Here is a 26,856-nt window from a genome sequence, read left to right on the forward strand (position 1 = left end):
AACAGCCTGGCTGTGCTGTTTTGGCTGCTTCTGGCTAAGAACCCTTGCTAGAACCCAAGATCCAGATCAGTAGAGCAGAGCTGTACCCAGAACCACCCGTCCGATCCAGTCCAAGAGGCCGTGCAGAACAGAGTGCCTTGCTGAGAGCAGAACCAAGCGCCCGAGACCTGTCCAGTAGCGAGCGAATTCCAGCCAAACCTTTGGCCAGATCTTTGACAGGCCCATTCCATTCCAAACCCATAGTGTTAGTATTTAGCATAGAACTGTCCATAGCAATCTTAGTTTTAAGTAATCCTATCCAACCCATTCCAACATATCCAAAACTGCATTGTAGAATCTCTTGTGTCCATCCTGAATCCTTCTCTCATCCAGATAATCCTGTGATAATTGTAGTGATAATCATCTTTGCGCTAATATTTTTGCTGAAGAAGGCAAGTGTCATAGCGGACAAAGATCAGACAGAGGCGCCTCTGGATTGGTGACTGTACCGCTGGTATCTCACATCTCCATAGCCTCCCTTAGTGTTATGAAATCCTTGTTTGTAATTGTCAAAAACCGCATCTCTCATTTGAAATCTTGACCCTTTTCTGAAAAATCGACTTTTACTAAAACTAACTTCTGAACCGTGCATGCTGGGAACAAAATTTAAATGTCATTTTGAAGCTAACATCCTCAGAACCACGCTCCAACTCCTTATAGTTTTCCTGTAATCTCGTTTTTCGTGCGCTGAAAAGTTTGCCGCGATTTCGCTTTTGGCTCAATTTCACCACATGTAAAAACCGCTATTTCTTGCTTTCAACTTCTGAATTTCATTTTCCATCTGCCAATCATTCAACAATCATTGCTAGTGTCTACCTGAACCAATCCAAAGCAACTCAGTAGTTCTGAATCAATTTAGCGAATTCAAGTCATTTTAGTATTTTTTCCCCGTTCATTTCAAACCACATTTAAAAGCATTCAACCCATTTTAAAATCATTTGTTCTCTGAGCTTGCTGGGGGGAAAATCGGGATTGAAACTGCAATTGTTGATTGTTATTCCTGAAACCTGTGTGCCCTCATTCCATCTCTTCATATTGCATATTGGGGGGAGTGAGTAGTGTCAGGGGGAAATAGTGATTATATTGTCTTTGGTTGAATTCATATCAAGTTTAATTTCTGTGTTGCATTAAGTTCATATCATTGCATTCATTGAACCCACACAAAGTTTTATGCTCTGCTACATTATTCCTACTTGTTTAAAGAGATTGTCGATTGTGATATCACCCATTGCTGATAATTGTAGAAATATTCATAAGTGTGATATTCAGTTGTTCATATTCATAAACGTTTCATATGACAATCCATTACTTACCGTAAAAGCATTTCTGATGGTTGTATCTGCTTAGATTCACATGCTGTGCATAGGTCCGACATCCAGTGGTCATGCGGAGTATTGCATTTTGTTTTTCGTAGTCGAAAAAGGGGACGTCGACAAAGCGTGTCTGTAACACTATCCCTATAGTGACGTGTGTTGTACCCACAATCCCTCACGCGTCGAGGTCCCTCTGTATTTTTCTGCCCTGAGGGAGCCTTCTAGACGTGAGTGAGTACAGAAAAGAGAGCAATATAGAAAAGGAGGTCTATGTTCCTTCCATCCGAGCGGGGAGGAAGGGTGGGCGCATGTGAATCTAAGCAGATACAACCATCAGAAATGCTTTTACGGTAAGTAATGCATTGTCTTCTGATGTTTGTTAATCTGCTTAGAATCACATGCTGTGCATAGACTAGCGAGCAGTACCCGGAGTTGGCAGTGGGTTTTGAGAAGGAACAGTAGAGAAAAGATGTCTTAATACTGCCTGTCCCACCTGGGAGTCAGATCTCGAGTGTGCATCTAGACAGTAGTGTTTTGTAAAGGTGTGCACAGAACTCCAGGTAGCCGCTTTGCAGATGGGCTCAAGGGGAACATTTGCAATGAACGCTATGGAAGCCCCAGTGCCTCGAGTGGAATGTGCTCTTGGCTTGAAGGGTAGTTCTCTCTTAGCAAGAGGGAAACAGAGTGATGCATTGAACAATCCATCTAGATATAGTGGACTTTGAAACTGCATCTCCTTCTCTTCCTGCTGCCACAGAGACAAAGAACTGATTAGTCTTTCTCAGTGGTCTGGTTCTTTCCATGTAGAACATGACAGCTCTGCGTACATCTAGTGTATGCAGACTTTTTTCTCCCAAGCTGGAAGGGTTTTGAAAGAACGTTGGTAGTTCTATTGACTGGTTTACATGAAATTGCGAGATGAATTTTGGTGCAAACCTTGGGTGTGTGCGTAGAACCACCTTATCCTTGTGAACTGTTACGAAGGGGTCTAGTACAGAAAGAGCCTGTAGTTCACTTACTCTCCTAATGGAGGTGATAGCGATTAGGAAAGCAGTCTTAAGAGTGAGGTCTTTAAGAGTTGCCTTGTGCATGGGTTCGAAAGGAGGGCCCATGAGTCTAGAAAGTACCACATTTAAGTCCCATCCGGGAGCTGGGTTAGCTATCGGAGGGTGTATTCTCTTTACCCCCTCCATGAAGGCCTTGATAACTGGTATCTCCCACCACGACACTTCAAGTTGGGAAGTGGTGTATGCAGAAAGTGCCGCTAGGTGGACTTTAATGGAATTGAAGACTAGACCTGAATCCAGTAAATGGGTCAAGTACAGAACAATGTTAGTGGGAGAGCAGTCAACCGGGTTGATGCTCTTACCTCTACACCAGATGACAAATCTTTTCCACTTGCTAGAATAGCAGTGGCGAGTATTAGGTTTTCTGGCTTCCCTGAGGATGTCCATACATCTCTGCGGGAGTTGTAAATGTCCAAATTCTATGATCTCAGGAGCCAGGCTGCTAAGTTCATGGTCTGAGGGCATGGATGCAGTGTCCTGCCCTTGTCCTGTGACAGCATGTTGTGTGGGCAGGGAAGTTTCACTGGGGGAGATAGGGACATCTCCATCAAGTGAGCGAACCATGGCTGCCGGGCCCACATTGGGGCCACTAGTATCATGGTAACCTGCTCCTGGTGCATCTTGTGCACCACTTTGTTGAGAAGGGGAGTCGGGGGGAAAGGCGTAAACAAATTTCCCTGACCATTGAATCGTCAGACCGTTCCCCTTGGACTGGTTCTGGGGGTACCTGGAGGCGTAACTTTGGCATTGTGAGTTCTCCAGAGTGGCGAACAGGTCTATTTCCGGGAACCCCCATTGCGTGAAGACGTCTAAGACGAGGTCTTCGTGCAATTGCCATTCGTACTCTTCGGGCAGGGGGAAGTCTCTGCTGAGTTTGTCTGCTAGCAGATTGAGTTCCCCTGGTACATGTTGTGATAGTAGGAACATGTGTTTGAGAGCCCACTTCCATATATTCTGGGACAGCTTGGACAGTCCTGGAGAGCGAGTGCCCCCTTGCTTGTTGAGGTAGTACATGGCTGTGGTGCTGTCTGTGAGGACCATCACTGTCTTTCCTTGTAGGTGTTCCTGAAAGGCTTTCAGTGCTTTGAACACCGCTAGTAGTTCCAGCAGGTTTATATGCTTGGATGCTAAGCTCGGAGTCCACGCTCCGTGAGCAGTCTGTTGGGATAGGTGTGCCCCCCCATCCTGTAAGGGATGCGTCTGTGGTTAGAGTGGCTTCCACTGCGGGTGTGGCAAAAGTTTTCCCTAATAACAGGTTTTCTTTTGTCCACCACCGTAGCGAGAGAACCAAGGCCTGCGAGGCCATCACTAGATCGTCCCATTGTCCGCTGGCCTGACACCACTGGCTGTAGAGCCACTCTTGCATTGGGCGCATGCGCAGGCGCGCGTGAGGTACCAAATAAATACATGACGCCATCATCCCTAGCAAGCGCATTGCTTTGCGTACCGTCACCTCTCGACCTGCCACATAATGGGGGATCTGAAACAGCATGTTTTGGACCCTCTCGTTGGAGGGGACGACGAGGCCGTCCTTTGTTCGATTTAGAGCCCCTAGGAATGGTTTGATTTGGCTGGGGTCTAAGCTGGACTTGTTTTCGTTGATGGAGAAGCCCAGTTGGGACAAAAGGTCTACGGTCTTTTGGGTATTGGAGAAGCATGTTTCGTAAGAATCCCCTGTTATGAGCCAGTCGTCGAGGTAAGGGTATACCGGGATGGATAACCTGCGCAGGTGGGCCGCTGCCACTGCCAGTACTTTCGTGAATACCCTTGGTGCAGATGCTATCCCGAAGGGTAGTACTCTGAACTGGTAGTGTTTGTTCTCTATCTTGAACCTGAGGTATTTCCTGTGCGCTGGCAACATTAAAATATGAAAGTATGCATCTTTCATGTCTAGTGTTGTCATGTAATCCCCTTGTGATAACAGTGGGATTACTTCCTGCAAGGTCACCATACGAAACTTTTGAAGTTTGACAAACTTGTTCGCTGGGCGCAGATCTAATACAGGGCGCATGGTTAAGTCCTTTTGGGTACAAGGAAGTACACTGAATAAATACCTTCTGTTACCTGTGATAGGGGGACAGCCTCTATAGCCTCTTTTTTCAGTAGCTCTTCTACTTCTTGAAGAAGAATGGTGAGGTGTTCCGGTGTCATGCGTCGGTTCCGTGGGGGTCTGTACTTCGGGGAACCGTTGAATTCGATGCAGTATCCGTGGGCTATGGTGGATAATACCCAGCGGTCTGACTATATACCCTCCCATGCTGAAACGAACGAGGTTAGCCGGCCCCCGACCGGTGATGCATGGGAGGGGACCCGAATCTTCGGGTCATTTGTTGGTATTGGGCGTGGAACCTTTGGGGCTGGAGCCGCGACCTCTTCCTTTGCCACGGCGTTGGCCTCTTTGACTGAACTGGGTTTTGTTACCCTGGTTAGAGGGCCAGGTGGTAGCAGAGTAAAATTGCTGTTGGTTTTGCTGCTGGCGTTGGCCACGAAAGGAGCGTCTATTGCCATAGCTGCGTCTGTTAGGGGGCCTAGAAATTTGGTCAAGAGTCTTGATGGTATCAAACTCTTTCTTCGCATGTTCTAGGGCCTCATCAACTGCTTTCCCAAACAGATGTGTTTGTTCTATGGGCTTATTTATCAGGGAAGACTGGGTTTCCGGCTTAAATCCCGAATTGCGCAGCCAGACATGGCGTTTGAGAAGTATTCCCTGAACCAGGGAATGGCCAGCCGTCTCTGCGGCATCTAAGGAGTTCTTTACGATGCCCTGGTTTACAAGAGTTCCCTCTGAGATTATAGCTAACAGGCGTGAACGCAGGGGTTCTGGTGCGTCCTCTGCTTCGCTGCGCAGCTTGCTCCACTGTGCATCTGCGTAGCTAGCTAGTAGGGAATTGTTATTTGCAATCCTAGTTGAGAAGGCGGCGGAGGTCGTGATTCTCTTCCCAAGTGCATAGAGCTTCTTGCCCTCTTTGTCAGGTGGTGCCTCACTAGTGGATAGTGGTACCCCCGCTCTTTTTCTTGTATTAGTAACTACGAGGGAGTCCGGAATAGAATGTCCTCTGATGTACAAAGGGTCAGAGGACGAAGGGCTGAAGAGCTTTTCTATCCGAGGGTTGACCCCTCTGACTAAGGCAGGATTGGAAAGGGAAGGAGTTATTCTTCTCTTTATAGAGGCCAGGAGTGGAATAGACTAACAGGGGCTTTTTCTTTAATAACTTTCTCTACAAAGTCTATGTCAGGAAGAGTCTCCCCTGTGTCTATTTCAAAATGCGCTGCTGCCTTGCGCAATAGTGCATTAAGTGAAGGTTGGTCATCTATGGGAGAGGTGTTTCCAATAGCTGAATCCTTGGGATGAGAAGGGCGAAAGACATCAGGGTCTGAGTGCACTGATGGGGATTGCCAGGGCTGCGAGGTAGCTGCATCTTCTTCGAAAGCTCCTGCACTAGTGTAAGGATCTTCTTCAAACCCCTCTTCCTCATGTTCTTCCTCTCCACCCAAACACTCATCTTCCTGGAGGTATTGCTTCTCTTCAGTGAGGTCATATACGTCTGTAGAAGGGGGAAACAGCCTAGGAATCTTGACCCTAGGGTCATCCTGGGGCCATTCTCTTGGTTTTTTGGGTGTGGGTGGGTTTTGGCTTCCCAAAAACCTTTCCATTTTCTCCATACAAGAATGGAGTCTTTCAAGGGTCTCATGGGGGACCCCTGAATAGTGTAGAGGGGGGGAAATCAGTGTCTTCACCTTCAAAACGCTTAGAACGCTCCCACAACGTCGAAGAAAGGTTTACGTCGCCCTCTGAAAAGCCCTCCGGTAGTTCAGAAGTGCCCTTAGATGAAGGGGGCAGTTCCTGGCTACTCTTGCGCTTTTTCGGCGTTTCCATAGCTTTTTGTGCGGTATTCGACGTTTGTTTCGTCGTCCGCTTAAGTTTGTCTTCGGAAACAATTCTCGCCAGGCTCTCGACAACGAGTTTGTCAGTAGAGGGCTCTGGTGTCGACGTTGCCTGCGTTACGCGTTGTTCCTCGACGGCCGCTCTATGGAGCGTTCCGTCGGATGATTTTGAGGTAGCGCCCGTGTTTGATGAAAGCCCAATCGCTGGTCGCGACTGCGTTTGCGGGTGGGGCTTGAGACCCTTACGGTCTGAGGTAGACGCCAGAGTGCCCTGCGTCCCCTTCGGCGCTGATGGATCCTTCATCTTCGACAAAGAAGAGCCGTGGGTTGTGTGCTTAGGCTTATGGGGTCTATGTGCGTCCTTTGCGCCGGGGTGTTCATCCCCATAAGCAGGGTGTGAGCCGAGCCCGTCGGGGCCGGGGACGGACGTCGAGGAGCGCGAGCGCTCCTTCTGGGGGTTAATGACTTCTGTAACGGACGTCGAGTTATCACTTTCTGTAACAGCGGCGGCGGGTGAGGAAACTGACTTCGACATAGCGTAGTCCGCCCACCTCTTAACTTTTCGTTCTTTAAGAGTTCTTGGTTTCAAGAGCTTATAGGCCGCGCAGCTGTCCTCCTTATGATCGAATAGCAAGCAACGATTACAGAGCTTGTGTTTGTCCTTCCAAGTTTATTTGCCCCTACAGCGTGGGCAAAACTTAAAAGGTGTCCTCTCCATAGCTGAGGCAATAATAACTGGTGATAACAACCCCAAGGGAAAGATAGGGGAGAAAGAAAGACATTCTCAAAGAGAAGATAAAAGTTCGAACCCCCACTCTCCCTACTGTATGTTGGCCGGCGAGGCTAGGCCACGTGTTCGGCAGCGCCGAAGGATCTCCTCCGTCTCTTCCCCTCCGTCGAAAAGTTGCTCGGCGGAGAAACAGCTTCACAGCTAACGTCGAGAGCGGGATCTTTAACAATATAATAAGTATAATTAAGGACCGAGGTCCGTAGTAAGTATTTGCAATGTCTCTCTAGGAGCTCCGCGTAAGGCGACCAGAAGCTGGGTGGAAAAAAACAATCTGAGGGACCTCGACGCGTGAGGGATTGTGGGTACAATGCACGCCACTATAGGGATAGTGTTACAGACACGCCTTGTCGACGTCCCCTTTTTCGACTACGAAAAACAAAATGCAATACTCCGCAGTGACCACTGGATGTCGGACCTATGCACAGCATGTGATTCTAAGCAGATTAACAAACATCAGAAATATTGTTTAATTTATCAAATAAATCTTAACTTTGCAAAATAAACCTTTTTGGTTTAGTGAGACTGGGGGGGATTCAAAGAGGGGCGTTATACAAGGGTACATCATCCAGAAATAAAATAACTTGACATAAAAATAGTCAATGCTTGGCATTGACTTAGGTGGAGTGCTGGGTTGAAACCACTTACAGAACGCACAAGCCTCCACGTGCGAGCGGTCCGAATGAAGGCAATAAAGGCTCCGCGAGTGCCCATGCCTGTGGAAGATGTTCCACAGCCCGCATCCTGGGCAGATTCTTAAAGTTGTAGAGTCATTTATCTTCGGCCATGTCCACGCGGTGTAGGCCTTCAAGAATCATCTGGAATCCTTCAAGAAGTGACCGATGAAAAATCACCTTTGAGGGGGCGTAGAAAGTTCAGAAAAATGGGTCCCCCGTAAATCGCCCGATGGATCGATGGAGCTTGAGGCTCGATTGACCGAAAAATGCATTAAAAGCTCAAGAGCTATAGCACGAGGACTCCCAACATTTGAATGTGGAGTAAAAATCTGAGGATGGCTGCCAGAGGAGGGGTTTAGGTAGAGGGCAGTCATTGGCTGGCGCAGTATGGCCCAGAGACCAGTGATTGGTTGTTAGGAGAAAGACAGTTCATAAACGAAACAAACAGATTTTTTCTTTACCGAGGATTCCCAGCCTGATGACAGGGAATATTCATGAGCATGTGAATCCATGCCAGACCCCATGCTGGAGAAGTAGCCACACAACTCACACCGTTGCCAACAACCTCCTTCAGACCAGCCAAACTGGCTTCAAACCCAGACAGCAAGGAAACTGCTACCATAAAGTTGATAGACTATGCCCTTAACATACCCTGTGATGGCCATCTTTAACACCTGGTTTTCTGCAGCTTTGTACAGTATACCGCCAGACACTCACCGACATTCTACATCACTGCATAGGAGTCAGCAAGACAGTCAGCTAGTTAAAATCCTACTTTGCTAACTGCCACCATGTTGTCCAAATGTATTCTTCCAGATCAATTCTACACCTCACACCTCTGGAGTCTGAACCCTTCTAGCTCTACACCACATTCACAAATATGCAGACACGCAGTGCTACATCAAGATCTCCTCCATCCAACACATCATTTGACTTAGGGCCTGCCACATTGTTCCGTTCTGGATTTTCACCTCCAAGACAAAATTCAAACTACTAATCGCCAGACACCGCTCATCCCCGTGACCCTTGAGGGCTTCACACCTCGGCTGACCCGCTGAGTTTAGTTTTCTGGATTCGACATTGAAGGGCACCCCTCATTCAAGAAGCCGTCAAGGAACACAACAGCTTTCCGCTCCTACAGAAAAATGAAGGCTGTCAAAACTCCATTATCTACTGTGAAAGCTTGGTCCTCTCCAACCTGGATGGTGGCAATACCCTTTTAGAAGGCCCACCAGTAACTATCCTGGCATCCAAGATGTATTCAACATGATGCAGCAGGACTTGAACTCTCAAATGCATCACCCAATCCTCATTGAACTGCACTGGCTACTGCTGAAAGCACATCTTCAAATCCTGCTGCATCTAAAAGGCTGTCAGCCTCAAAACACCATGCTACCTCACTGAGAAGCTTAGCATCTCCAGAGGCCTTCGATCTACCAGCATTAAGGACAAGAGCAGACCAACTACACTAGTGGAAACAGAATTAAAAGCCTGGCCTTCTCAATCTATGCCACCAGACTGGTACCTTCTCCCAGTCATCAGCGCCCTTGCTTCTACATTTCAGGAAAGCTCTCAAGACCCTCCACTTGAAACGATGCCTCCTCCCCAACACCTATGTCCACGATCTGCTCCCCAGTTTCATCTGTTGGTTGCTTATAGATCCCTTGCTACCAAATTGCCCACCCTCGCCCACTGACTCCACACTCCTGGTATCTGCTTCCCTCACCGTGCACTTCACCCCTAGCCCCCCTACATCCTTTTTCCACAAAAACCACAGCTTCCAGAAGTTAAGCCCACACTCAAATACCCCAATAAAGTTGTTGGGAACCATACTTCCAACTCAGGCTTGGTTATTTTCAACTACCCAGCTTTTTGCAGAACTCCAAACAGTTTCCATATGCTCTGATATCCATCACCCATTTGTCTGATTTGCACCAGCATAAGCCACTGTTTAGGGGAGGGAGTTATCCTGGAAGAGCGTCTCCATCCTCTGCCACTTGGAGAAGCAGCGGCCTTGTATGTGCTCTAGCAAGCATTGCCACTATAATGTTGTAGGGCCAGAAAGGTCTGTTTGCATCGAATGCATTCTAATGCAGGGATACCAATATTGTGCAATAGCTACCAAGACTGCCCCTACAGATCCGTCTTTTGAATAGCTCCAATGCTTCATCCACAAATGCCATGTTGGGAGGATTTGTCAGTTTCAGGACAAATATCAGCCACTCATCCAGGAATATATTTACCACTGGTCCTTTAGCAGACTTCCATCACTGCTGCATCCCAACAAGTCTTTCTAATGGTGTGCTTACAAGACTCTCCCTCTTGGACAGTGCTTACGTCCTTGTACAGAGTCAGTTTGAAATCTCCAACACATCCCCTCCTATGCTGCCCCCCCCAAAAAATGTCAGCCATTAGCCCACAGTTAAACATTCTAGATAATGTTAACTGAAATTAATCCGCTGGTTGGGATGTGGTAAATCGAGAGTAAACAGACAAGTGTGGTACCGTGCAGCTAGTAAATAGTGGAAATAGGCGATCTGAAGAGACCAGGGACTTTCTATTCAGGAATGTCCTCCAGAGGGACTATTTTGCTTACTTTTCTTCTGTATCTGGCAGTGTTTCACCCACCTCCCATCCTTGGGGGTTTTATTTTAGCAGATTTTGGAGGCTAACCACCCGCCCCTGTTCGCAGTGGGCAATCATTGCTAGATATGGACTGGATATATGCAACAAAACTGCTTTGCACCCTTTTCACATCCAAGTTAACTGGGAAGGCCATTAGCCTGAGGCCAGCGGATCACACCGGCACAGGCAGGATCAGACAAGCGGCTTCATCTACAATTATGGGGTGGAGGCTGTATGCCCATCGCCTCAAAGAGCAAGACCAGAAGCACACCCAAACAGATTCTGTGAACCGGAAGTGCTTTGTCAAACAACTCCTGAATGTTGATATATAAAACTGATTTAACGCTTGCATGAATAACCTCTTTAAGGCGGAAGGTGGGAATTGCAGGCCAGAATGCCTAAACTCTCAATGTTTCGATGTTCATGGGTCAGCAATTAATTAAGGAAACTGGTCTGGAGGGGAGAGCAGTTCGTCTAGGAGAGCACTGGTTAATGGAAAGTAAGCAGTCTGTCTTGCAAGCAAACTTAAATCACCTTTTTTTAACCAGGACCAAAAATGAGAATGCAAGCGATTATTCTAACACAAGTAACTTGAAAACATACCTCCGATTTGGATCTCTTTCTGGTTCAACTAGTTTGTAGAATTCGTCCAAAACAGCCAGCTCTTCTTCACTAAGGACTGGCACCCCATTCATTCCTTGTTTCAAGTCTGTGCGTACTTCTTCATCACCCAACTTATCCAAAATGAACTGTATTTCCAGTACAGTCTTTAAGCGCTTCTGTTCCAGTTCTTCACGCACAAGTTGTTCTCGCCGTGCTGCTTTCTTGATGGATTTCTGGATCTGCTCAAAAGAAATGGAGAGAAAAAAGTTAACTTAGCCATCTACAGAATAATGAAGTTACTCACTGTAGTGACTACCTTACTCCTAGTCCATAGTCCTTTCCTCCATACATTGGGACATTCCGTCCTGTGGGACGGGAGCACTTTTGTAAAAAAAAAAAAAAAAAACGCATCAAATTGAATGTCCTATTTCATCGCTCTTCAGTCCTTTGCCATCGCCAGGTCTGGGATCATTTAAGCAATAGAGGGTACTTATTAGAGGGGGTGGCAGGTGTATGGAGGAAAGGGGACTATGAACTGGGAGTAAGGTAGTCACTACAGTGAGTAACTATTATACTCCTACATCCCGTCCCCTTTCCGCCATCCTTTTGGGAGATTACCAAGCACTCCTTGCAGGATAACAGTGGATGGAACTACTTTACTGAAAGCTTTTTAAGAACAGCTTCCCCCGAACTGATCAGCCCTGGAGCTCAGGTCTAAGCAGTAATGCTTCACAAATGCTGATGGGGAAGCCCACGTGGCTGCCTTGGCAATGGTTTCCCGGAGAACATTTTCTGGAAGGCAATGGCAGCTGCCTTGCCCTGCACAAGATGGGCATGAATTTCCTTTGGAGGTTGAAGGCCCTGAACGGAATACGCTTTACAGATACAGGAAGCAATCCATCGGGATATAGTTGCTTTCGAAGCCGGCTTTCCTTTTGGGTCTCCGAAGGTCACCAAGAGCTGGGAAGAGCTCTGAAGATTAGATGTTCTGTCCAAATAAAATTTAAGAGCTTGCCTTACATCCAAATTATGTAGAACCCTCAGCATCTGAAGGCGGTTCTGGGAATAAAACTGGTAAGGAAACAGACTGGTTCAGATGAAAATCAGAAACCACCTTTGGAAGGAAAGCGGGATTGGTCCAGAGGACAACCTTATCCTTGTGAAAGGTGAGGAACGGATGTTCTACCGACAAGGCCTGAAGATCGCTTACACACCTTGCCAAAGTTACCGCAATCAGAAAGGCCATTTACCATGAAAGGAATTTCAAGTCTGCAGTAGCCATGGCTTTGAAGGGTTTATGACAAAGCAGTAAGGACCACATTCAAATCCCACTTAGGATGTGGGCTGCGCACAGGTGGATACAGATTCAACAGACCTGCAAAGGGCCTTTTAATGACAGGGTTTGTCAAAGAAAAAGAACAAGAGTCCGTGGACAGCTAGGCGGCAAATAAGTCCTACAAGACAAAACATGCATGCCTGAAGCAGCCAGATGAGAAATGAAAGACAGCAGTGTCGATAGGAGCTTCTCTGGGGATCAGCTTTTTTGCTAAAGACAGGTGACAGAACCAGAGCCATTTGCTCCTATACCGAGACCTGGTCGAAGGTTTTCTAGCCGCTTGGATAATACGCATATTATCGGCACCAAGCTGAATGATTGTGGGGAGGGGTGCCACAACTGCTGATCGCTCTGGTGAAGCAGGTCGGAAATGAGCGGAAGCCTGTCCAGTAAGCAGACTGACAGATGCTGAAGCTCCGAAAACCAGAATCTAGCTGGCCACCATGAGGCTATGAACAAGAGGGCAATTTAATGTGTTCCTGAGCTTGCATAGCGCACATTGAATCAGAGGAAGAGGCGGGAAGGCGCAGGCCCTCATGTTGTGACACAATCTCGAGAGCATCACCCGGGAAGAGGCTCCGAGCCCATTCCTGAAAGCAAAAAGAGCATGTTCCTGTTCAATGATGTTGCAAAGGGGACCACTTCTGGAGTGCCACAATGGTGAAAAAGTCCAGAGATGATCTCTGTGTTCAGCTCACACTCGTAGCTGACCAACGCTCGCCGGCTAAGAGTCTGCCGTCATTCAGCTGGCCACATCTGCATGGCTAGATCTGTCAGGGGAGGTGACCTGGTACCCTCCCCCCCCCCCCACTTGTTGACGTAAAACATGGATACTGCATCGTCTGTGCGGATGCGGACCACCTTGTTCACAATCCCCGTCTTGAAAGCTTTGAGCGCCAGGAAAATCGCCAGAAGTTCCAGATAATTTACAAAAAAATTGTCTGTTCTGCGGCGACCACATGTCGAAAACCTGATTATCCATCATCGCGCCACACCAGATAAGGGAGGAGTCCGTCGTAATGGTCATCTGAGGGGAGGGCTCCTGAAAGGGTGCACCCACCGACAGATTGCTCTAAGAAGACCACCAAAGGAGATCTGTCATGTAGGGTGGAACCGGGATCATTTGGTGTCCGGGTCCACCGTGTGGACCCAGGAGCTCCAAAGAGCCAACTGAGACGCGCCAGGGGAAGAGCATGCACGAGGCCACGAGGCCCAGAAGCCTCTGGAACCACCAGGCAACATGATCTAACTGAATGAAGACTTGACGCGTGGTTAACAGATCCGCCATCCTGTCCACCGTCAAGTACACCCTGCAGTCGATAGTTTTCCAACGAAAACCCAGGAATATCAGTTCCTGAGAGATAGTCATGGAGGATTTTCGCCAGGTCACCGACAGCCCAAGACTGGACAGGAGCTGAAGGAGAGACTGAAGATTGCTCGAGGCTTTCACCGGACAGACTGTGCAGAAGCCAGTCGTCCAAATATGGATACACATGAATACCCTGTAGCCTTAAAGAAAAGGCTGCAATGACTGACGTCTTTGTGAAGACACACTACGCAGAGCAGAGACCAAAAGGGAGCACTTGAAACTGATAGTGCTCTTCTCCCAGGGAGAACCTCAGATATCTCCGATGCGGGCTCCGGATCAGGATATGCATATAAGCATATTTATTTTATATAGCGATTTAATCCAAAGCGCTTTACAATATAACAAGGTACAATAATGGAAGAAGCAAGTTATGATACATTATCAGAGAGTGTACCAATGGTAGTGCTCTGCTACGAGTTGAGACTTTATACTGGGGATATTACCCCGTTACTACTACAGGGACATCATTCCTATGGATTGATTACATGCAAATACGGCCCAGATTTGAAAAAGGCTCAGCAGAGCCGAAACATATCATACATGGGCTTCTTTTTCAATGTGTGATTATGCAATGTTTTTAAATATACACACACTTTGATGGCGCAGTCTCTTGCATTCTTTTCTTTTTTACACTATTTATGGTGAGGCTTTACTACCGTCTGGATACAGTGACCTGCTACATCTTTGAACTTATCCTATGGCCTTAAAGATACAGCATTATATTGCTAACCCAAATTGAAACCAATTCAAGGAATTGTAAGGTGTCGCCCTCCAGAGCAACTTACATTAAAGCCACCCTTTTCAGTTATGATACAAACCAACAATTCAATATGTAGAACGGTTTCCTTGGGAAGTGGAGGCGAGGTAACGAGAGCAGGCAGGGAGAAGCAAAAAAGTGAAATGTGATATAAGGTCAAGTGGATGTGAGAAGGGAGGTGAAGGTATGAGGGACAGGGAGATGGTAGAAGGTCAAGGGAGTGTGAAGGACTTTCAAGGAGGTGTAGGTGGGGATAGAGTGGATGGAGAGAGTTAAGGAGTTCCTGTGTAGGGGGGCCAAGAGCTGAAAGAACAGAAGCGAGAGGCTGCACATGGTGACGGGGGTACAGTGAGTAAGAGGCCAGCAGAGCGGAGAGAACGAGAGGGAGTGTAAAATGAGAGGAGAGATAGGGGGAGCAAGGTCGTGGAGTCATTTGAAGACCAGACAGAGGAATTGGAATTTAAGTTGGGAAGGGAAGCCAGCCAAGTAGAGAGCGAGGAGGAAATAGAGTGGCGAGGGCCGAGTAGACCGAGAGTATGGATAGAGAAGTGGTAGATGGATTTGAGGAGGATCAGATGAGAGGCAGGAAGTCCAAAGAGGAGAGCAGAGCAGTAGAAGAGAAAGAACAAGTTACTTACCTGTAACTGTTGTTCTCCAGCATGGGTCTGGCATGGTTTCACATGCTCATGAATATTCCCCCGTCGTCAGGCTGGGAATCCTCGGTAAAGAAAAAACCAGTATCAGTTTCATTTCTGATCTGTCTTTCGTAGTAATAACCAATCACTGGTCTCTGCGTCATACTGACCACAGCCAATGACTGCCCTCTACCTAAGCACCGCCTCTGGCAGCCATCTTCAGATTTGGAAGCACGTGAAGTGGCAGTATGACCAAGTGAAGAGCCGCAGAGGGGTAGGCGGGAGGGTTCGCATGTGAATCCATGCCAGACCCATGCTGGAGAACAACAGTTACAGGTAAGTAACTTGTGCCTTCTCCAGCATGGGGTCTGGCATGGATTCACATGCTCATGAATAAAGAATACATAGCAGTACACACATGCACAACCACGGGAGGTGGCAAAGGCTCAACATTAAGCATTACATCAAACTCAACATTAAGCATCTTACCTCCTCACCAGGCTCACCTCAGGCGAAAAGGTTGCGCAGCACTGCTTGGCCGACCCTGGACTCCTCCCTGGAATCCCGGTCGACGCAGTAGAATTTCGTGAAGGTGTGCGTCGACCTCCACGTAGCAGCCCTGCATATGTCCAGCAGGGGCACACCAGATAGGAACGCCGTGGTAGCTGCGATCGCTCTGGTGGAATGGGCTCTCGGACGGCCAGGCAGCGGTCGGTTTGCCAACCGGTGACAGTACATGATACAGCCGGAGAGCCATCTGGAAATGGAAGCCTTCGAGAGAGCCTTCCCCTGATTGACAGGTCCAAAGTTCAAAGAGTTGTGACGTCTTCCGAAAACACTTCGTGCGGTCCACGTAGAACTTCAGCGCTCTAGCCACATCCAGCGAGTGCAAAGTCCTCTCAGCCGGCGACGAAGGCGACGGGAAGAACACAGGCAACACCAAGGGTTCGTTGAGATGGAAATCCGACAGTACCTTGGGCATGAAGGAGGGGTGCGTCCTGAGCACTACCCTCGTGTCGTGAAAAGTCAAGTACGGGGCCTTGCAGGAAAGGGCCTGGATCTCTCCCACCCGTCGTGCGGAGGTGATGGCCACAAGAAAAGCTGTTTTCCACGACAGAAACTTCAACGGGGCCGAGTGCAGAGGCTCGAACGGAGGTCCCATGAGCTTGGTCAGCACCACGTTGAGCTCCCACGCCGGGGCCGGCGCCTTCACCGGCGGGAACGATCTGAACAGTCCCTTCATGAACTCTTTCACCAGACGATGAGACCACCGGTCCGTGGTTCTGGTGTATCGGGAGATCGCAGCAAGATGAACCTGGGGAGCCGTAATCCGTAGAGGGTTAATCTTCTGTGCGTGGCACCAGACAGAACACACCTTCCATTTGTGTCCGTAGCATTTAAGAGTCGAGGACGCCCTGGCCTTTGCAAGTACCTCTCTGCAGTCGGCCGGTATGTCGTATCCTCCAAACTCTAGCGCTGCAGGAGCCAGGCCTGCAAGTTCAGCGATTTCGGGTCGTGGTGGAGGATGGCGCCTCCTTCCCTGGAGAGCAGACCCGCGTCCACCGGCAGCTTGATTGGCGGGGACGCTGACAAGTCCAGAAGGTCCGGGAACCATATCTGCCTCGGCCACGCAGGTGCGACGAGGATCATCCTGCACCGTGACCTCTTGAGCTGGTTGACAAGCCGGATTAGCAGTGGCAAAGGAGGGAACGCGTAGAGGAACAGGCCCTCCCAGGGGAACGAGAAAGCATCGCCCATGCTCCTCGCCTGGGGAAACCTGCTGGCGAACCTCTGGCACTTGGAGTTCGTCGCCGTCGCGAACAGGTCGATCTGGGGTGTGCCCCACCGTCGGAAGAGGCGATCCACTAGATCCTGCCGTAGTTCCCACTCGTGGCACGAGCGCAGCTCCCTGCTGAGTGAGTCGGCGATGGTGTTTTTTATCCCTGCCAGATGAAACGGCACCAGAAACATCCGTTGGGCGACTGCCCAATGCCACAGGTCCTGCGCCTCCTTGGACAGTGCTGGGGACCTGGTTCCGCCCTGTTTCCTGATGTAAAACATGGTGGTGGTGTTGTCGGTGAAGATCCTCACCACCTTGCCCTTGAGGGACGGAAGGAAGGACCTGAGGGCCCAAAACACTGCACGGAGCTCCAGGACGTTGATATGTAGGGATTTCTCCGTCGGGAGCCAAAGGCCTCTTGCGTGCAGATTTTCGGTGTGCACTCCCCACCCTTCCAGGGAGGCATCCGTGGTCACTGTCTCCTGGTGGGCTGGGGTCTGGAAGTCCATGCCCGCCGTCAGAGGCGCGGGTGCCCCACCACCGGATCGCTCGTCAGAAACTCTCGTCGAGTGTGATCCTTTCCTCGAAGCTGCCCGTCGTTTGGATCCAGCGCGCGTCCAGGAACTCCTGCAACGGGCGCATCCGGAGCCTGCACATGGGAATGAGGTAGATGCAGGAAGACATCATTCCGAGGCGGGACTTGATGGACCTCATCTTGGCCGCGTCGGCCACCAACATCCGCTGCACCTTGCCCAGGATGGTCCTGGTCCTGGTCCTCTCCTCCGACGGGGAGGCCAGAAGGGACACTGTCGAGCCTCGCTCCCAGAAACAGAGCGTCTTGCGCGGGTACCAGGTGGGATTTGGCGTAGTTCACGGAGAATCCCAAGTCCGTGAGAAGTTGGACGGTCCTTGCCGTGTGAACCACGGCGAGCTCCCTCGTCTTGGCTCGGATGAGCCAGTCGTCCAGGTAGGGGTAGACGTGGATCCCTTCGCGGCGCAGCTGCGCCGCCACCGGTGCGAGGCACTTGAACACCCTGGGTGCCGACCGTAGTCCGAAGGGGAGGGCTTTGAACTGGTAATGACGCCCATGGACCACAAACCTGAGGAATTTTCGGTGCCCCTTTAGGATGGGAATATGGAAGTAGGCATCCTCCAAATCCAACTACAACAGGAAGTCTCCTTCCTCCAGCTGACCCAGGACGTGCTGGAGGATGACCATCCGGAACTTTTGCGCCTTGATGAACTTGTTCAGATGTCGCAGGTCCAGGATGGGGCGCCATCCCCCCGTCTTCTTCACGAGGAAGTATCTTGAGTAAACTCCGGAGCCCCGAAGCCTCTTTGGGACGAGTTCGATGGCGCCCTTCCTGAGCATCGCCTTTACCTCCAGGAGAAGTTGAGGGACGTGAAGTTCTTTCCTGGCCACGGGGGGGACGCGCGGACACCTTCTTTGAAACTCGAGCGCGTGGCCCCGGGCCAAGGCGTCCAGCACCCAATGGTCGGTGGAGATGGACTCCCACACACTGACGAAGCTCGCCAGCCGGCCTCCCACTGGGGTGCTTCGGTGGGGGCCCGACCCCACGGCCAGTTCAATCCTGCTTCGACAAGGCTTTGCCGCCTTGACCTCCTTGGCGACGACGGCGGGGTCCGCCAGACTTGCCTCGTCCTCTGTAGGCCTCCTGAGACGACGAGCGGGCCGCTTGACGGTAGGTGGAGAAACCGCCGCCGGAACCTTTGGAGGCGCCCTTGCCTCCGCTGCTCCGAAAGGGCGTCCGTCGTTGTTGCAGAACTCCAAGGGCCCGGGCCGTCTCTGTGTCCGCTTTAATGGCCTGAAGGGAAACGTCCACTGTTTTCCCAAACAGGTTGTTCCCATCGAAGGGCATGTCCAGGACTCTGGTTTGAACGTCTTGACGGAAGTCCGTAGCCTTGAGCCATCCACGCCGCCTAAGGCAAACGCCGTTGCCCAACTGGCGGAACCCAGTGTCGGCGATGTCCGTCGCAACGGTAATGGCGTGGTCCGAAGCCACCTCACCTTCCTGCAGGATCTCCAGGGCCTCTGCCCTCTTGTCGTCCGGCAAGAAGTCCAGCAGGGGAGCCAGTTTGTACCAGAGCTCCCTGTCGTAGCGGGCCACGATAGCCAAGGCGTTGGCCGCTTTAATCGTCGTCGCTGCAGACGAGATGACTCTGCGTCCCATAGCGTCCAATTTCTTTCCCTCGCCGTCCGGTGGGGGAAGTCGATGTGGAGGCCGCACCCCCCCCTGCGCTTTTTTCCTGGCCGCCGCAGAGACGACGGAGTCCGGGGTAGGCTGCGCCCAGAGGCACAGGGGGGCCGTGTCCGGGACCCGGTACTTTTTCTCGTACCGGTCTCTTCTAGCTGGCGTCGTGGAAGGGTTCTTGAGGAGGGTGAGGCCCTCATCCCAAATGTCGTCCAATAGAGGCACTGCGAGGACCGTCTTCCTCTTGGCCTCGCGCCGCTGATAAAGGAAACCTTCCTTCTTCTCCTCAGGGCAGAGTTGGAAAAGCTCGGATGCCCTGGTGATCATGGAGTGGAACGATCCAATCTCGTCGGGCGGAGAAGCCCTGGTGGGAGGCGACGACGGTACATCCTCGTCGTATACCTCGTCGTCCGTACCCGTCGCTGCCGTGTCAGTCCCCGTATCATCCCCTCAGGTGGACGGGGAGGAGGGCTGGAAGGGGCGCGACGACTGAAAAGGAGGCGGAGGGTGGATCCTTCTTTTCTTGGTAGGGGGAACCCCAGAAGGTCCTGGTTCTGGGTCCCCCGACGGGAGAGGTTCCGTCGGCAACGGTAGTCTCGTCCTTATCTCTGAGCATAAGGACTGTATAGCCAACAAAATGGCCGCCGAGTTGTCTCGCGGCGCTGGCAGAGGGGACTCCGACGGGCGATCAGGGGCCCCGTCGGTACCCTAGACGATGTCGTCGTCACCTGCGTCGGGATCCATCCCGACGGGCCGGTCTTCTTCCACGCCGAGGCCGTGGCTTAAGACCTCGACCAGCTCCTCCTCCGAGGTTGAGGCCGAATCTACGACGACGCCCTGCCCCCCCCTTTTTCTTCCCCACGCGGGATTTCACGGGGGTCCTATCGATGGGCACAAAAGAAGACTCCCTCCGAGGTGGCAGGGAGACTCTGAGCCCCGAGGTCGCCACCACTGGTGTAGCCTCCACAGGCTGAGCCAGGGCCGCCGCGACAGTTTCGATAGAGGGCTTGGCCGGATGGATTAAGGCCTTCACCACCTTAGGTGCGCTCACCGCCTTATCCTTGAGGGGGGGGGGGGGGACACTGCCTCGCTCCCCCTCCGCCTTCGAGCTCGACCGGGGCCTCGCCAGGAGCCTCGCCGGGTGCTCGGCCTTCCTCTTACCCGACCCAGAGCGTTGGCGCGTGGTTGATTGTGCGCCCAGCCTGGCGCCCGTAGAGCCCGACCGTTCGGCGCTCCCAGTGCCAGCGGACTCGCGGTGCTTGGCCTTATGTTGGACCCCCGTCGCCGGGGCGTCCTCAAAGGTCTTAGAAGACCGCTCGGATTTCTTCCTCTTCTTCTCGCCGGACGGGCTCTTCCCTTCCAGCCAGTTGGCGAGACGTTGATGGCGGTCCTTCATGGTCCGCTCCGACATGTTGCCGCAAAAGGCACAGTCCTTCTCCATGTGCGTCTTGTCCTCATGTAGGCAGTAAAGACAAAAAGAGTGTTCGTCCTCCTTGAAGACGTTCTGCAGCTGGCATCCAGGGCAGACCCTGAACAGCTTTCCGGGCGTCAAGCTTCCCTTCTCCTGGGCCATGACCGGGCCTGAGAAACTTCTGGAGTCCTCCAAAAGCGTAGCTCGACGAAATCTTTACCCTTGAGGGGCGCAGACAAATCCGACACGGGTCCCCGTTGATCGGATGGAGAGTCGGTGGGGCTTGAGGCTCTTTTGACCGAAAAAACGAAGTTTTTGAGAAAAAACGTGAAAAAAATAGCACTAACGCTCGAGAGCAATAGCACGAGGATCCCAACACATGAACGTGCGGTAAAAATCTGAAGATGGCTGCCAGAGGCGGTGCTTAGGTAGAGGGCAGTCATTGGCTGTGGTCAGTATGACGCAGAGACCAGTGATTGGTTATTACTACGAAAGACAGATCAGAAACAAAACTGATACTGGTTTTTTCTTTACCGAGGATTCCCAGCCTGACGACGGGGAATATTCATGAGCATGTGAATCCATGCCAGACCCCATGCTGGAGAAGGGAGAAGATGAGGGAGGAGATTAAGAGTTTAAAAGCATGAAAGGTGAGGGAGGATCTAATCTTACGAATGTTGTAGAGATGGTGCCAACAGGATCGAGAGGTGGGAGAAGGAAAGGGAGGAGTTGAAGTGGAGACCAAGATTGCGGGCATAGGTAGAGATGGGGAGAATGGAAGGGAATCATGTTGAATTTCTCTTGGGGAAGAGAAAGGTTGAACTGGGAAAGGTCTAGAATGGTGTGCAGGACAGCCTGGTTGGGTTTTGGCACTGTAAACAGACATGAGTAGAAGCCCTCCCCTTGTTCCACTAAGGGAATGGGTTTTATAGTCCTGAGATCTAGAAGCTTCTGGACCTCTGTTCTGAGGGAGGGTGTCCCTGACTGCTGAAAGGGAGGATTGATGGGTGGGGTAGGGGAGGCCAAGCAGAAGCCCGCCTGAGCGATGCACAAAACCACCGGTCGGTGACGGTTTGCCACGCCTCCAGATGAGACGAGATTCGTCCTCCCACCGGAGTCTCATGCGAACGCCAAAGAATACTTTGCAGACTTTTCGGTGAAGAGACTACCTGTCCCTGAAAAAGAGGCAGACGAGAGAAAAACCTGCCACGTAGCTGCCTCTGGCAGGAGTTACCCAGCAGAGGATCAGTCCTGCGATCTTGGAACCCCTCTAAAGCCTGAAGAGGATTGAGATAGGGACCCTGATCTCTGACCTTTGACTGGGGCCTTCACGAGCAGCGACAGACTTGGAGGTTTGCATGCTCGCCTTAGTCTTGATGAGCTCGTCACCCGTTGAAGAATGAAAACTCTTTGCCATCAAAAGGCAGGTCCAGAACTTTATCTTGGACCTTGTTCAAAAACTTTCATGAAACCAAGCCTGCCGAGGTGTCCACCACCAGCATTAGGCCATGAGCCGAGGTGTCAACATGATGTGCATAAACCTCCAGCAGATATCCTGCACCAACACTCTAGCGTCTGACAAGCCGCCTTTAAAGTCTAACCTGTCGACAGGAATGAAGTCCTGGAAGCCAGCCAAATCTCTCCAGTTTCATATTTGCCGCCGCCAGGATGAGGTCTGCGTTGGCCTGACGCAATTGCAGCACTGAACTGGCAAAAATCTTCGTGCCCTAGGAATCAAGCAATTTGTCCTCCTTGGACAGAACTTGAGCCGCAGCTGCAGACGTCGCAGAGGCCGGCTTAGATTGCAGAGTGGCGGCCGCTACCACCGTCGAGGACAGGAGCGGGCATGAGGCCAAGGCTACTTTCTCGGAGGTGTGAAGCCTGTGAGGGGCATCAATCCTTTATGTGTAGCCCAGTGTGGGGTTTATCCCAGATCTTGTGGGCCTCGGTCAGGACATCCCTCTGAAGGAACAGGCCGGTGTGCTCCTGTGGAGATGTCAGGGCCCCCAAAAGCACCCCTTCCTGCGGAGTGGGTGCCTCAGGCACTGGTATGTCAAGGAGTGACATTTCCAGTACCTGGTCGTGAAATGCTTGTACAGAGCGGGGCTGGTCCTCGTGGTCCTGATCTCCCAAAGGGGTCGCCTAGAGCATCCGGATCCCACGACGACGCGACCGGCGTCAGATTGACATTGCACTCTGAAGACCTGTCCACCGGTGACAAGGGAGGCAGAAGAGCCGGAGGAGGGCTGGGCGGCAGAGGAGGTGCTACCGCCGTGGCAACAGGTGCCATGACAGGAACTGTGTCGGTGCAGGCAACAGTCTGAGGGCAGATTTCCCTAAAGAGGCCCTTAAATTACTCCCTCATGGGATCAGAGTTCATTAGACTGAAATTTCCCAAAAGGAATCCTCTTCCAAGGCCTTAGGTGCCGGAGTAGGCAGAGGCCCCTCATGAGGAACATAAACCCACAAACGTAGAGAGGAGGGCTGCCAAGAGGGCCCGCCAGCAACCAGGTCTACATAGACCAATGGGGCAGATTTAGGAGGAAGCGAGACTGAATGTGGTAGTGGCATCCAAGCACGCCAGCCATAGGAAGGGTGTAACGGATTCACTGTTGCATGGATAAAGTTTTCCACCAAAAAGAAAGTTCCCAGCACCCGCTGATAGTGTGGTGTGAGGGAAGAATACAAAATGGCTGCCGTAGACCTTGCAGGAATGTCCGCCATTTTGTGAACATCCGAGGAGAACTGCGTCACATGTGGAGATGAGGCAGTTGGCGCCCCAGATTGGTCAGGGGACGTGACTGAATTTTTAGCCTTGACACAAGGATCCTCTGCAGAGCCGGTACTGCGGCCTTGGATGTTTACTGGACATCCGGTCCCTTGACTTAACCTCCAAAGGAGTAACCTCGACAATGGCACAGAGGAGTTACAGTAGACAACCTCTCCCTGTGCCCCCTCAGAACCAGTACTTTCGCAAGCGCGGGAAAGTTGAGGAATCCACCTCACAGACAAGACCTTTACAGGCCTGTTGGTACACACCCTAGTCTCGGAACAGAGTCTGGTCTTAATAACTCCCTCGAGAGGGGCCTCAAACCGTGATTCGGTACAGAAAGCCACAGAGGCCTCAGGGTGCTCCGCAGTGTCTTTGTGGGAAGCTCCAGACAAGGAGACTGTGGAGCGAACTCCGGTACCAAACGCCTCAGCACGACTATGCTTGCTATTAGCACCTGATCTGTGAACCTCGGATCGTGATCCGTTATAGGCAGGCCCCTCGTGGAAACCCTTGGAGAAAACCCCAGTCCGCCTATTAGGTCTGCGAGGCACCTCAGATAACCCTGGTAGCAGAGCTATTGAAGCCCCTCCCGGACCTGGAGGACCCCGGGAAAGAGTCCCCTGTGCCGGGGTGCCCTGAAAAGTGATGAACTTACTGGGCATCTCTTCTTTCCGTCAATGAAGAGTTGGAAATGCGATGGAGGAACCTTCAGGAAGACTTCCTCCCACTTACGAAGACAACATTGAAGTGCCCAGACTGAAAGGGAGTTGCAGAAGAAACACGGGTTCCCAACGGTGATCAAGTCCCAGACACTCCAAGCCGAGAGAATGGGGATCTGCCCTAGCGACGCGACGCTCGCAAGAAGAACAAGTGGCAAATCCCAGATGCTCCGGAATAGACAGGACTACATGACCGCAGAATCGGAGCAGGAGAGAAGGACAACGGGGAAAAAAAAAGGCTTCCCTCCCAGTGATGCTAGTGCGTCCAGCACAGACCACGCGGATAAAAGGACTGAAGGGTGATGCGTGGAGCCGAGCTAATGAGGGTGGGTTTACAGTCGCGCAAGGTATTGTGCGTAAAAGGACACATTTTTCATTTGGATGCTTTTTTTTTTACAAAAAAGTGCTCCGGTCCCGTCCCACAGGACGGAATCTCCCAAAAGTATGGAGGAAAGGGGACGTGATGTAGGAGTATGTGTTTTTCACTCACATTAGTAAGTGGGGTTTTACTCAACTGGACCCTTAAAACTAGATCAGTGCAAACTGAAATTATGGTCTAGGCAAATCATGTTAGCGGATTGCTACGCACACTGGACAAGGCGGCATGGACATTTCATGTAGCTATTCTCATGTGGGGCGGTTGACGGATGAGTGTCATATGCAAGGTATTGATAGTACCCAAGACTAGACAGACAAAGCCTTGGGCAACTGAAACAAATTGTGAGGTATCACAATAAAGACAAATTAACACTAATGTGACAGAAAACCAGCATTTGCTACCAGTGAATGCTTTACTTTGGGTGCTCAGTGGCCAGACATTTACAAAAGGAAAAGAAAAAAATGACCAACTAGCAGATCTGACTTTCATGGCAGAATCCATTTGCCAAGTAGTCACTTTTGGACAGCACTTTTGCTAAATGGAATTTGTACCCAGATTGGGCTGCCAGCCATTGGGTAGTAATTGAGCCTACCAAATTATTCAAGCTCACCCCCCCCATACACTTGATGCAGGCCACAAGCGCCAAAGACATGTTAGAAATAGGGGTTTACTTTTAAAAAGTACCTCAGCCCATTAGTTCACCAAAAAAGTGAAAATCCATTTTCTGGTTGACAAATCGATTACAACAGTAGCAGCAGTGTTTAAATTGCAAGGGCCATTAGGACTACTTCAGAGTACCCCCAAAAGACTTCATCACTGGCATGCCTCCAATAACCTCCACATCTCCCTAACTGATAGATCAGGTGTATCTGCAATAAATAGTGTTTTGCCTTTTATTGTGCAGGCAGAAAAACAGAAGTGCAAAATCAGAAAAAAACAGTGTTACGTACACTGCATTTGATGTAGTTTCAAGAGAAGAGCTGGAGACATCCATGCGTTAATACCGGAAAATCTCATCTCAGCAAACGCAAGTTAATCGTGAAAAAATATGCCACATTTGTTATGGAGGGAGAGGGGGGTTAAGAGGGCAACATACAGAGGCTCTCCATCAGAGTGGACGGGCAGGGATGCCTTCTGACCCCCTACATCAATAAGTTGGCCATGGTTGAGAAACCAACATGGATGCACCAGCTCTTGGCGAATACAAAAATTGCACTGTTATTCGCCAATGACTCAGTATTAATAAGCAAGACACCCAAGAGGGTGCGAGATATTTGATCTAAACTTTAAAGAGCTGGGTCTTGATCCAGCCTACAGAGATCCAGCCTTTTCTCACATTCCCCCAGAAGCTCACCGTCTGCAGAACTTGGTTTCTCTCTAGGCTGGACTACTGCAACAGTCTCTCAATCTGCCCACCTCCACACTTTGCCCTCATCCAGAACAGGACCGCAAGACTTATCCCTGGCCTCAAGCCCAGGGTCCACATCTCTCTGGCCCTTCAATCCCTCCACTGGCTCTCGATGGCTGCAAGGATCAAGTTTAAGACGCTCTGCATCGTCCACAAGGCTTTTTGGGGCAGTGGTCCCTACTACCTTCAAATCGCACCAAGGACCTTCTTCCTAGAGATGTTTGCTCATCTACCTCTAACTCTTCGGCTGAGTCGCTTCTCTGTGCAGAGATTGGGGCGAGAATCTGGCAGCTCTCGCCCACTGCATTGCCATTTTCTGCTCAAATTTCCAGTGCTACGCTGATGACAACTCATTTTCCGGCTGCCCTCAGCCACCTCCTCTCTCATCTCCGACTGCCTTACTGCCATTCAAGATTGGTGTGCCGCCAATGATCTTTGAATGCCAGCAAGACTGAGATCCTCCTCATTGGAACACCATCTCCATCCTTTTCCCTTACTCTCTGGCTGGCCTCCCGTGGCCCCCCTCCCACCCCTACCTGCGAGGCTAAGAACCTCGGGGTGATCTTTGATTCCACACTTTCGTTATCCGCCCAGATCTGAGGTCTCTAAAAAGTCAAACTTCCTACTGCACCTCCTCAGAGGTACTCTGCCTTTTCTCTCCTTCCCTCAGAAGCTCACCGTCTCCCAAGCTCTGGTTCTCTCTAAATTGGACTACTGTAACAGCCTCTTTCTAAATCTACCTGCTTCTACTCTCCAACTTCTGCAACTTATCCAGAACAGGACTGCAAGACTTGTCCTTGGCCTCAAGCCCTGGTATCTCTCCAGCTCTGAAATCTCTCCATTGGCTCCCTCTGGATGCACGGATTAAATTCAAAACCCTCTGCATGGTCCACAAGGCTTTCAGGGGCCTGGGTCCAAAATACCTTCAGCTATCCCTCCGCAAATACCTCCCCTCTCGGGCTCTTCGCTCCTCTACCTCCAACTCCCTCCGGGTCAATCGTTTTTCAAAGAAACGAGCTGGGGGTAGATCTCCATCTTCGGCTGGGGCCTCCCTCTGGAACAGCCTCCCTGCCACTCTAA

At 50.8% G+C, this 26,856-nt stretch overlaps 1 protein-coding gene across 10 annotated transcripts in view; it reads right to left on the reverse strand.

The window, feature by feature from the left end:
* CAPRIN1 (cell cycle associated protein 1) overlaps window positions 1–26,856 on the reverse strand; it is a 1,156,748-nt gene that overhangs the window by 860,867 nt on the left and 269,025 nt on the right. For all 10 annotated transcript variants that reach the window (XM_069623390.1, XM_069623385.1, XM_069623386.1 and 7 more), the window contains exon 5: window positions 10,997–11,235. In XM_069623390.1, coding sequence (XP_069479491.1) covers window positions 10,997–11,235 — 239 coding nt within the window. The remainder of the gene's footprint in view (window positions 1–10,996; window positions 11,236–26,856) is intronic.

Source organism: Ambystoma mexicanum, chromosome 11, assembly GCF_040938575.1.
Source record: "Ambystoma mexicanum isolate Mex_15411 chromosome 11, UKY_AmexF1_1, whole genome shotgun sequence".
Lineage (NCBI taxonomy): Eukaryota > Metazoa > Chordata > Amphibia > Caudata > Ambystomatidae > Ambystoma > Ambystoma mexicanum.